Source organism: Colobus angolensis, unplaced genomic scaffold (assembly GCF_000951035.1).
Source record: "Colobus angolensis palliatus isolate OR3802 unplaced genomic scaffold, Cang.pa_1.0 Scaffold22, whole genome shotgun sequence".
Taxonomy (NCBI): Eukaryota; Metazoa; Chordata; class Mammalia; order Primates; family Cercopithecidae; genus Colobus; species Colobus angolensis.
In genome coordinates, this window is record NW_012115377.1 from 646,801 (window position 1) to 658,685 (window position 11,885).

The 11,885-nt window shown below is 57.0% G+C and overlaps 2 protein-coding genes across 2 annotated transcripts in view; one reads left to right on the forward strand and one right to left on the reverse strand.

Moving 5' to 3' along the window:
- The window catches only part of TJP3 (tight junction protein 3), a 42,476-nt gene extending 36,368 nt beyond the window's left edge, over positions 1-6,108 (forward strand). The window contains exons 16-21 of the mRNA XM_011943442.1: positions 1,343-1,413; positions 1,930-2,140; positions 2,222-2,322; positions 3,387-3,659; positions 5,433-5,479; positions 5,877-6,108. Coding sequence (XP_011798832.1) covers positions 1,343-1,413; positions 1,930-2,140; positions 2,222-2,322; positions 3,387-3,659; positions 5,433-5,479; positions 5,877-5,979 — 806 coding nt within the window. The 3' untranslated portion in view covers positions 5,980-6,108. The remainder of the gene's footprint in view (positions 1-1,342; positions 1,414-1,929; positions 2,141-2,221; positions 2,323-3,386; positions 3,660-5,432; positions 5,480-5,876) is intronic.
- Positions 6,109-6,209: 101 nt separating this feature from the next.
- The window catches only part of APBA3 (amyloid beta (A4) precursor protein-binding, family A, member 3), an 11,432-nt gene continuing 5,756 nt past the window's right edge, over positions 6,210-11,885 (reverse strand). The window contains exons 4-11 of the mRNA XM_011943443.1: positions 9,510-9,655; positions 9,334-9,420; positions 9,078-9,239; positions 8,132-8,302; positions 7,821-8,033; positions 6,757-6,876; positions 6,514-6,654; positions 6,210-6,422 (exon numbers count right to left, since the gene is read on the reverse strand). Coding sequence (XP_011798833.1) covers positions 6,351-6,422; positions 6,514-6,654; positions 6,757-6,876; positions 7,821-8,033; positions 8,132-8,302; positions 9,078-9,239; positions 9,334-9,420; positions 9,510-9,655 — 1,112 coding nt within the window. The 3' untranslated portion in view covers positions 6,210-6,350. The remainder of the gene's footprint in view (positions 6,423-6,513; positions 6,655-6,756; positions 6,877-7,820; positions 8,034-8,131; positions 8,303-9,077; positions 9,240-9,333; positions 9,421-9,509; positions 9,656-11,885) is intronic.

Here is an 11,885-nt window from a genome sequence, read left to right on the forward strand (position 1 = left end):
AAGATAGACACTAGGAGGCTGGGCGCAGTGGTCAGGAATTCAAGACCAGCCTGGACAACACGGTGAAATCCCGTCTCTATTAAAAACACAAAAAATTAGCTGGATATGGTGGCACATGCCTGTAATCCCGGCTACTCAGGAAGCTGAGGCAGAAGAATCGCTTGAACCTGGGAGGCGGAGGGTGCAGTGAGCAGAGATCGTGCCACTGCACTCCAGCCTGGATGACAGAGGGAGACTGTCTCAAAACAAAACACAAAAAATAGTTAAGATTGCAAATTTTGGCTGGGTGTAGTGGCTCACATTTAACTCAGCAATTTGGGAGGCCAAGGTATGAGGATGACTTGAGCCTAGGAGTTTGAAACCAGCCTGGGCAATATAGCAAAATCACATTTCTATAAAAGAAAAAAGATTTTTTTAATTTAAAAAAGATGCAAATTTTACGTCTTTGTGTGTGTGCGTGTTTTTGTTTTTTGTTTTTGTTTTTTTTTTGAGTCAGAGTCTTGCTCTGTTGCCCAGGCTGGAGTGCAGTGGCAGGATCTTGGCTTACTGCAACCTCCGCTCCTAGGTTCAAGTGATCCCCCTGCCTCAGCCCCTCAGTAGCTGGGATTACAGGCACGTGCCACCATGCCTGGCTAATTTTTGTATTTTTAGTAGAGACGGGGTTTTGCAGTTTGGCCAGGCTGGTCTCGAACTTTTGACCTCAAGTGATCCACCCACCTTGGTCTCCCAAAGTGGTGGGATTACAGGCTTGAGCCACTGTACCCAGCCAATTTTACGTCTTTAACCAAAACAAAAAGGGGGGATGAGGTCATGTCTCCCTCCTTGAACCCCTCCATGCCAGGCTGTGTCTCCTTCCGGAAACTTTGCACAATCCAGGAGGGCTTCCTGGAGGAAGCAGTGCTCCTCTCAGATCCTAGAAGACAGATAGGGGCAAGAGTGGAGCTTCCTGTGGGGTTGTAGCCTGAGCAGAGCCCTGGAGTTGGGACTGAGTTTGGGAGAGCCAGGGGTTGCAGCTCAGGCTCAGCATCTGGCCTCTGACTCTGCGACCCTGAGCAAGTAGCCTTTTGTCTCTGAGCCTCAGTTTCCCCACCTGCCACATGGGCCAGTACCAGCCACCCACTCCTCGGGAGGTGGTGAGGGCTTGAGGTCAGGAGAGGATGTTAGTGCAGTGCCTGGCACTTGGCCAACAGGAGTTGGATTTGCTGCTGCTGCTGTTAGGATTTCTCTCCAGGGCAATGGGGAGCCATGGTGGCTTCTTGAGCAGGGGAGGGGCAGGTAGGCATGAATTTGAGGGGCCGGGGGATGCCCTCCTGAAGCTGTTGGTCCTGTCTCCCCTCCAAAGAGACTGTGTCCAGGACAGACAGCCCCTCCAAGATCATCAAACTGGACACTGTGCGGCTGATTGCAGAAAAAGTAAGCCGGGTCCTGCTATGGGTCCCATTTCATGGATGGGGGAAACCGAGGCCTGGGCGTCCAACTGAATGTTCTGACCTGTTCTCAGCCCACACCCCACAAGTGCAGTCTCCCATGGAGCCCCTTTCGGAGGCTTTGTGAGGCAGGAGGCCTGAGAGAGACAAGGGCTTACCGGAGTCAAACAGCACTCAGCCCTGGGCACAGGCAGAGAGACTCAAGTTGGGGCTTTGATGCCCAAGATGCTGTGACCTGGGCTATTACCACTCCCATCCCCAACATGCTAGCCTGTGGATGTGAGAGGCTGGGGTCCACTCTGACCTCAGACTCTTCATCTTCCCATCTTTCTGTCTGCCAAGATGCTGTGCCCTGGGCTATTACCACCCTTATCCCCAACATGCTAGCCTGTGGATGTGAGAGGCTGGGGTCCACTCTGACCTCAGACTCCTCATCTTTCCATCTTTCTCTGTTTACCCTGCTGCAATCCCCCTTCCCCCAACCTCCGCGGGCCTGGCCCAGGACAAGCATGCGCTCCTGGATGTGACCCCCTCCGCCATCGAGCGCCTCAACTACGTGCAGTACTACCCCATTGTGGTCTTCTTCATCCCTGAGAGCCGGCCGGCCCTCAAGGCACTGCGCCAGTGGCTGGCGCCTGCCTCCCGCCGCAGCACCCGCCGCCTCTACGCACAAGCCCATAAGCTGCGGAAACACAGCAGCCACCTCTTCACAGGTGGGGGAGCTGGGTGTCCCAGGGTAGGCGGGTGGGCCCCAGCCTGAGTCTCCCGCGCATACTAATGTCTCCTCCCTGCAGCCACCATCCCTCTGAATGGCACGAGTGACACCTGGTACCAGGAGCTCAAGGCCATCATTCAAGAGCAGCAGACGCGGCCCATCTTTACAGCAGAAGATCAGGTACTGCCGTGGTGAGGGTGGGTCGGGGACGGGGGGCCCCACAGACCCTGTGCAGGCCCAGCTGGGGTTTGCGGCCTCTGTCGGGAGTTAGGTTTTGGTCAGGGGTCAGGATTGTGGCCAGAGTCAAGATGGGACCTGAGACAAGGGTGTTGGACTGGAACTTGGATGAGATGAGATTAGAGGAGCTATTTTTTGTTGTTGTTTGATTTTTTTTTTTTTTTTTTTTTACGGAGTCTCGCTCTGTCGCCCAGGCTGGAGTGCACTGGCTGGATCTCTGATCACTGCAAGCTCCGCCTCCCAGGTTTACGCCATTCTCCTGCCTCAGCCTCCCGAGTAGCTGGGACTACAGGCGCCAGCCACCTCGCCCGGCTAGCTTTTTGTATTTTTTAGTAGAGACGGGGTTTCACCGTGTTAGCCAGGATGGTCTCGAACTCCTGACCTCGTGATCCGCCCGTCTCGGCCTCCCAAAGTGCTGGGATTACAGGCTTGAGCCACCGCGCCCGGCCTGTTGTTGTTTGATTTGAGATGGAGTCTCATTATGTCACCCAGGCTGGAGTGCAGTAGTGTGGTCTCGGCTCGCTGCAACCTCTGCCTCCTGGGTTCAAGTGATTCTCCTGCCTCAGCCTCCCGAGTAGCTGGACTACAGACGAGCACCACCACGCCCAGCTAATTTTTGTATTTTTAGCAGAGACGAGGTTTCACCATGTTGGCCAGGCTGGTCTCGAACTCCTGACCTCAGGTGATCCACCCACCTCAGCCTCCCCAAGTGCTGGGATGACAAGCCTGAATAACCGCGCCCGGCCTGGAGGAGCTGTTTTGAGAGAGAGAGGAGTCTTCTCTTGCTGCTGGAGTCAAGGTTTAGGGCTCAGTTTGGATTTGGGGGCTGAGCCTCTCAGGTGAAGGCTCAGTGGATACAATTAATCCTGGAGTCAACAGTGAAGCCTCCACTGAGGCTCCAGGATCCTCGTCTCGATTTGGGACTGGAGTTTGAAGGTGGGGGGTGTCGTGGGTGGCGGCTGGGGTCCTGGCCGAGGCCAGCCGCAGCATCCACACCCACCCCACAGCTGGAAGGCTCCTTGGAGAACAACCTAGACCTCCCTCACCGCGGCCTGGCCGACAGCTCCGCTGACCTCAGCTGCGACAGCCGTGTTAACAGCGACTACGAGGAGACGGACGGCGAGGGCGGCGCGTACACGGACGGCGAGGGGGGGCCCTACACAGATGTGGATGATGAGCCCCCGGCTCCAGCCCTGGCCCGGTCCTCGGAGCCCGTGCAGGCAGATGAGCCTCGGAGCCCGAGGGATCGTGGGAGAATCTCGGCTTATCAGGGGACCCAGGTGCGTGGGACATGGGGGGCAGTCCTGGGAAAGGTCTCTGGCGGGGACGCTGGCACAGAGACACACACCGGGGAGCCTGTTTCCTACCAGGATGCCAACAAACAGCTTCCCTGGTCAGATCGGTTTCCGGGACTCAGACCTAGGGTAGCTAAGAGCCACGTGGCACTGAGCAACTTGCAGCCATTTTTTTTTTCTTTTTTTTTTTGAGACAGAGTTTCGCTTTTGTTGCCCAGGCTGGAGTGCGATGGCGGCAACTCAGCTCGCCGCAACCTCCGCCTCCTGGGTTCAAGCGATTCTCCTGCCTTGGCCTCCTGAGTAGCTGGGATTACAGGCACGCGCCACCACGCCTGGCTAATTTTGTATTTTTAGTAGAGACAGGGTTTCTCCATGTTGGTCAGATTGGTCTCAAACTCCCAACCTCAGGTGATCTGCCCGCCTCGGCCCCTCAGAGTGCTGGTATTACAGGCATGAACCACTGCACCCGGTCTAATTTTTTTTTTTTTTTTTTGAGTTAGAGTCTTGCTCTGTTGCCCAGGCTGGAGTGCAGTGGCATGATCTTGGATCTCGGCTCACGGCAGCCTCGGCCTCCTGTGTTCAAGCAATTCTCCTGCCTCAGACTCCCAGGTAGCTGGGATTACAGGCTAGAGCCACCATGCCCAGCTATTTTTTTTTTTAAGGTATTCTTAATAGAGACAGGGTTTCACCACGTTGGCCAGGCTGGTCTCCAATTCCTGACCTCAGGTGATGCACCTGAGCCTCTCAGAGTGTTGGGATTACAGGCGTGAGCCACCGCACCTGGCCTCCAGCCAACATTTTAACCTCTCTCTGCACCTGTTTCCTCATCTAGGCCACAGGGTGGATGGTATCAGACTTGGTGGCACAGGGCAGTGGCGAGCACTCAATGTACTCAGCCCAAGTCTTGGCACATAGTAGTTGCGTGTTTTTTTCAACTTGACCTAACTTACCTAATTTATATATTTTATTTTTTCAATTTTAGAGATAGGGTCTTGCCCTGCTGCCCAGGCTGGAGTGCAGTGGTGCAATCATAGTTCATTGCAGCCTCCAGTTCCTGAGCTAAAGGGATCCTCTCACCTCAGCCTCCTGAGTAGCTGGGACCACAGGCACGCACCATCACCCATGCCCAGCTAATTTTTTTCACTTTTTGCAGAGATGTGGTCTTGCTATGTTGCCCAGGCTGGTCTCTAACTCCTGGGCTCAAGTGATGATCCTGCCTTGGCATCCCAAAGTGCTGGGATTACAGGCGTGAACCACAGCACCCTGCTGTAGTTGGGTGTTTAACAGTAACAAATGTGTATGTAGCTCTTAGTGTATATGCCTCAGCATCTTCTTCCATACCCTCTCTGGGTCAATGTAAAAATCTATGAATCGATGACATCTCTGATTAGAATGATTTTCCTAGGGTTGTGCAGTACCCAACCTGTTCAACTGTCCATGGCGGCCTGCATATGGAGCAGCCACTATACTAAGTCCTTTACATACATGAACTCATGGCAGTGGCCCTATGAGGACCTGCACAGATGAGAAACCCAATTCCCCTTTTGCTGACAGGTTAGGAGGTCTCAGCTAAGGCCTTCCCCCATCCCAGCCTGTTTTCTCATTTATATTTGGGGATGACCTGCAGACTTGTCATGGGGTTAGCAATTGGGCAGGATGTTCCCGGCCAACGTGGGGGATGGGATGGAGGTGGTTAGTGATCGTGACTTACCATGCTCTGGCGGGAATTTTGAAGCTCCTCTCTCCCTCTCCTCCAAGGTGGACAGCCGCCATCCCCAGGGTCAGTGGCGACAGGACAGCGTGCGGTAAGAACCCCATACTCCAGATTGGGGGCCCCTCAACCCTTCCCTTGGGACTCAGACTCTGGGGTTAATAGAGATCTATATCCAAGCTATGCCTTCATGGTGCCCCTAGCCTAGTTGGGAAGACAGAGCCTGCCAAAGTCTCTCTAAGCCCCATATAATCAGGGCCAAGGGAGGAGGAATTCCTGGGAGAGCTAGGAAGACTTCTTGAAGGGCAGGACATTGAAGCTGGGGCTTTGAGGGATGCATAGGAGTTTGTTAACAAGGCCTTCCCTATGAATGCCCAGATGTGCTTATCTCTGCCCACACCCACTGTGCCTAGCACAGTCAGCCTCAGTTTACAGTGGGAAAGCTCACACGCTCCCCACCCACAGCATCTATTCTATTTCCTGATCCCCAGAACCTATGAACAGGAAGCCCTGAAGAAAAAGTTTACACGAGTCCGCGATGCGGAGTCCTCCGATGAAGAAGGCTACGACTGGGGTCCGGCCACTGACCTGTGACCTCTCCCAGGCTGCCAGCTAGTCCGTCCTCCTCCTCCCTCCCTGGGACTGGGACTCAGTTTCCCATACAGAACCCGCAACCCCGCCTCCCTCTGCCTGGTCTTTAATAAACAGAGTATTTTCACAGCACCGGCTTCTAGTGGCTTCCGGGAAGGACAAGGTGGTGAGAGGGCCAAGCCCCGGGCTCACCTTCCTCGGTCTTGTAGACCCTGATCCGAGACTCTGCCGCTTGCATAAGCTTTTACTGTTTTTATATTAGGGAATCATACAGGACCAAGACCCGCTGGGGTCCTGGCCAGCCAAGGCAGGCCCAGGAGAGGGCTCCGGGGCCATGGAGGCGAAGGCACAGTGGCAGGCGAGGGACATGGTGGTCACAGGTACACGGGCTGCTCCTGGCCTGTAAGGAGGCGGTATGTGGCGGCTGGCATTGTCTTGATATGTACCTGGGGAGTGGAGGCGGAATGGGGCTCAGGGCAGGCCTGGGCCTGTGGGGGACATGGGGGCGCCCCTGGCCACCACCCACCACCTGCACACCTCGCCGTAGGCCTCGGTGAGCAGCTCGATGATGCGGGCGTGTGGCGTGGCCACCACGCTCTGCCCATTGATCTCAATGATGCGGTGGCCCACGCGGATGCCCCCGCGCTCGGCGATGCCGCCGCGGAGAAGGCTGCAGATCTGGGGGAGGAAAGGGGGGGATGGGAAAGAGGTGGGGGGCTGCTCAGGCCCGTGCTCAGGGCCGCCCTACCCCCCACCGCGGGCCAGGGGCCGGGGCCTCACGATGCCGTCCTCCACGCAGAAGCCCAGCTGCTCGCGAGTGTGGGGCCGGTGGATGATGGCGGTGGTGACGGGCGGGCAGTGGACGATGCTGAGTGTCACTGACGTCTGCGACTTCGTCTCCTGCAGGGCGGGAGCCGTTGGCCTCACGCAGCTGCCGGACAGCCTGGCAGGCTGTAGCCCCCTCTGGGCCTCAGTTTACCCTCTCAAACCAGAGACCTGGAGTCCAGGGGCTCAATTCTGGAAGACCCCTCAGATGTGGTGGAGAACAGACTCGGGCCCGGTGGGCTTGGGGTCGAGGCTGTGTGACCCGAGCCATACTGCTTCCTTATGGCCAAAAGCCAAGCCGACAGCCGGGCTCTCCAGGCAGGCTGCAAGCGTCTGTAAGAGGCTGCACAGACTGTGGCCTCATCCCTCTGACGGGGGCACGTCCCTCCCTATCTCTGGGCCTCAGTTTCCCCATCTGAACAACAAAGGTTAAGACTCAAAAACATGGCCAGGCGCAGTGGCTCACGCCTGTAATCCCAGCACTGTGGGAGGCCAAGGCAGGTGGGTCACTTAAGGGCAGGAGTTCAAGACCAGCCTGGCCAACATAGTGAGACCCCATCTCTACAAAAAGTAAAACAATTAGCTTGACGTGGTGGTGCACACCTGTGGTCCCAGCTACTCGGGAGGCTGAGGCAGGAGAATTGCTTGAGCCCAGGAGGTCAAGGCTGCAGTGAGCCACAGGTGCACCACTGCACCCCAGCCTGGGCAAGACCGTAAGACCTTGTCTCAAACAAACCCCCCTAGAAATCGCAGTCTCTTGTTAGAGAGAGAGCCGCCCAGCCCTGGCGCTGGGCCACCCGCATTTCCATCCTGGCTGTGGTTCTAGGGAGGTGCCCTGGACAAGCAGCCTCCCTTCTCCAGGCCTCAGTTTCCCCAAGGGCACACAAATGGGCAGGACTTAAAAGTTAGACTTTGTCCCTCCCGGCTGGCCTGGAGAGACCTGGCCAGGGAAGAGACCTCTCTGGGACTCAGTTTCCCTTCCTGGGAGTGTGGGGGCCCCGCCACCCCAAGAAACTCACGCGGACGGCGGCCTGGCACGCAGCCAGAGGCAGCCCCACCAGGCTGGTCCCATTGATGGCGGTCAGGCGGTCCCCGATGCTGAGGGCTCCTGAGCGCTCAGCGGGCCCCCCGTGCAGCAGGTTGGCAATGACGGCTGTGGGCAGCAGGGAGCCCCAGCCCGACTCCACCAGGGCCACGCCCAGGCCCTCCCCTCGCCGCTTCTCGAGGAGCACCTGGGACAGAGAGGGGGCGCGGAGGCTGCTTGGCAGGGCCTGGTGCAGGTGCACAGGTGGGCAGGGGCCAAGCAGGGGCTGCCCAGCGCCTCACTCACCTCCCGGCAATTGTCGCTGTTGGAGAAGTGGTCCAGGTCCCCGTTGTGGAGGTGGCCGGTGCCTGGACTCGGCTGCATGCCCACCTGGCTGGGGTCGATACCGCTTTCCTGCAGGAACTGGCTGTAGGCGGCGGCGAAGGCCTGGCCGATGGCCTGGGCAATGAGCTGGGCCTGCAGGGAGGGGCGGCACGTCCCTGGGGTGTCCCACCCACCTCCTCCAGTTCCCCGAAGTCCCCAAGGTCCTCAAAGCTGAGCCCTCCTGTCCCCACCTGCGGTGAGAGTCCCACGGCACAGCCGCCTGTCCTGGGGCTTTGGGGGAGGAGGAGAGACAGCCGTATCTTGGGGAATCTACAGGGAGAAGGGTGGGGGCAGCCCTGGGCTGGGGTGATGATGAGGGAGGCAGCTCCCTGAGCATGGGCTGTGGGAAAAGCTACCAGAGACCCAGCCAGGGGGCCTGGAGCCTGATGGGTGGCAGGGACAGCCCAGGAGTGGGCGAGGTTTCAGGGAGACGGCTGAGAGTCTTGGAGGCTTATGGGAGGATGGGCACGGTAGCTCACATCTGTAATCCCAGCACTTTGGGAGGCCGAGGTGGGTGGATCACTTGAGCCCAGGAGTCTGAGACTCCATGTTCACCTGGGCAACAGAGCGAGACCCTGTCCTCTATTAAAAAATCCAAAAATTAGCCAGGCATGGTGATACCCTGTGGTCCCAGCTATTAGGGGGGCTGAAGTGGGAGGATCGTTTGAGCCTGGTAGGGGGCAGAGGCTGCAGTGAACTACGATCGTGCCACTGCACTCCGGCCTGGGTGACAGGGAGACCCTGTCCCAAAAAAAGAATTAAAAAAATAAGCTTATGGGAGGGAGGCTAAACGCATGGCCCAGCAAGGCGGGTAACAGTTGCCGTGAGGAGGGCCTCAGGAGGGTGGCCCCGCGCCCTGGCTGCTCACGTCCTCCGCGTGGAACACGTGGCAGAGCATCTTGTACAGGCGACGGCCGTGGTCCTGGGGGGCCGGCCTCCGCGCCAGCCGCCGCCGCGCCATCAGCACCAGCACGCAGCCGATGTCGGCTATGTAGGAGATAGTATGCAGGGCATGGTCCATCATGGCCTCCTAGGGGCGGGAGAGGCAGCCTGGGTGGGCCAGGGGGCCTTGCCAGGCTCGATCACCCCACCTACACCCCTGGGGCCAGGTCCCTGCCCCGTACCTGGGAGTCCGCTGTCAAGACCTTGATCCTTTTGGTGGAGATGAACAGGTCCACCTCCGTCATGGGCTGGGTCTCCCCGTCGGGGGCCTGTGGGGGGCGGCGCGGGAGGTGGAGGCCCCCACAGACCCAACCCGCAGCCCACCCACCTGCCCACCTGCCCCCGGCCGCCCCCTCACCTTGACGCGGTCCATGGCCTCCCGGGCCTGGGCCATGCGTGTGCTGGTGGGCGGGTTCCGTTCTGATACCAGCTGGGTGGAACCCAGGTACCTGGCCCCAAATATGACACCATCCAGGAGATCTTCATGGTCACAGGGACCGGGCACTGAGGGCGACAGCGGAGAGGGTCAGCCCTCAGGGGCCCACTCCCATGGGCTCTGCCCCAGGGCTGTGCTCTCCGAGACGGTCAGGAGACACAGTGTTCTAGCTGGTGGCTTAGCACTCTCCAGCCAGGAAGCACAGCCCCCTGTTCTAGAACCATCCAAGCAGCCTGGCCCTCACAGGTCTAGAACCTCCTGTCCATCCTGCAAGGACTCGCAGGCGGGAAAGCCAGTGAGTCCAGGCCATGGCTGGATTCAAAGCCAGATCTAGCACCCGCAGATACCTTCACCCCATGTCCCCAGAATTCCAGGATCGGGCCAGAATCAGACAGTCCCACTCCCACATATTTTGAGAGTCTCGCTGTCGCCAGGCTGGAGCTCAGTGGTGTGATCTCGGCTCACTGCAACCTCTGCCTCCCAAGTTCAAATGATTCTCCTGCCTCAGCCTCATGAGTAACTGGGATTACAGGCGCCCGCCACCATGCCTGGCTAATTTTTGCATTTTTAGTAGAGACGAGGTTTCGCCATGTTGGCCAGGCTGGTCTCAAACTCCTGACCTCAAGTGATCCACCCACCTTGGCCTCCTAAAGTGCTGGGATGATAGGCATGAGCCACCGCGCCCCACCCCCCACTCCTATTGCTAAACCGCCACAACATTCTAGAACCACAGTGGACCTCTGCTTCTTTTTTTTTTTTTTTGGAGACGGAGTCTAGCTCTGTCGCCCAGGCTGGAGTGCAGTGGCGCGATCTCGGCTCACTGCAAGCTCCGCCTCCCGGGTTTACGCCATTCTCCTGCCTCAGCCTCCCGAGTAGCTGGGACTACAGGCGCCCACCATCTCGCCCGGCTAGTTTTTGTATTTTTGGGTAGAGACGGGGTTTCACCGTGTAGCTCAGGATGGTCTCGATCTCCTGACCTCGTGATCCACCCGTCTCGGCCTCCCAAAGTGCTGGGATTACAGGCTTGAGCCACCGCGCCCGGCCTCTGCTTCTTGATTCTGGAATTCCCTCAATCAATCTAGAACTGGCCAGCATTGCCCACTGTTCTAGAACTGTCTCCAGTCAGCCCAGGATAGCAGTCAGCTCTGTGCCTGGGTTGTAGAACTGCCCAGAATAGAGAGAGAACTGGCTGCCTGTCTAAAAAATTCCCATACTGTCCAGAACCCCAGTTGGTTCTGACCCTTGATTCCAGAATTCTCTGACAGGTCTCATAACAATTCTGTCAGGAGTTCTAGAAACTTATTATCCCTCTAGAATCAGACTTCGTGATTCCTGAACATCTTAATCACAACGGCGTCAGGTAGCTCTCCCTGTGGTTCTAGAATCTCCTTCAGTAGTTCACACCTTGGCTATACCAGTGATTCTAAGAATTACCTGACCAGTCGAGGAACAAACAATTCTGTTCCAGGAGAATTCCAGAACAGTTCTAGAATACTCCCAACCCAGCCCAGAACTACATAACGCTTTACTCCTGGCTGGGTGCGGTAGCTCACGCCTGTCATCCCAGCACTTTGGGAGGCTGAGACGGGTGGATCACCTGAGGTCAGGAGTTCGAGACCAGCCTGGCCAACATGACAAAACCTTCTCTACTAAAAATACAAAAATCAGCTGGACGTGGTGGTGCATGCCTGTAATCCCAGCTACTCGAAAGCTGAGGCGGGAGAATCACTTGAACCCAGGAGGTGGAGGGTGCAGTGAGCCGAGAGAGATCGCGCCACTGCACACCAGCCTGGGCGACAGGGCAAGATTCCGTCTCCAAAAACAAAAAGGGGAAAAAAAGCAGCTTGAATCCCATGGTTCTAGAATTCCCTGAGCTACCTAAAGCCAGACAGCTCTGCCAGTGGCTCTAGAATATTCTAAGTAGTAACTACTGCTGTTTGGTTTAGAACCACAGACGTAGGGCCCAGTTCTGGACACCCCTCAGTGAAATTCACCTGACACCACAGTCGGTTCTGCCCACTGTCGTGATTTCATGATCTAAGCATTCTGGAATAAGAGCTCCACTCTAGGGTTCTACAGATGCACCATTCGGTGTGTAGCACCAGGCACATGTATCTCTCACAGACTTGAAATGTGGCTCGTCTGAATAGAGACGTAAATAGAAAATATACACTAGATATCGAAGATGAGCCTGCAGAAAAGTAATTTAAAGCCAGGCATGGTGGTTCACGCCTGTAATCCCAACACTTTGGGAGGCCAAGGTGGGCGGATCACCTGAGGTCAGGAGTTTGAGACCAG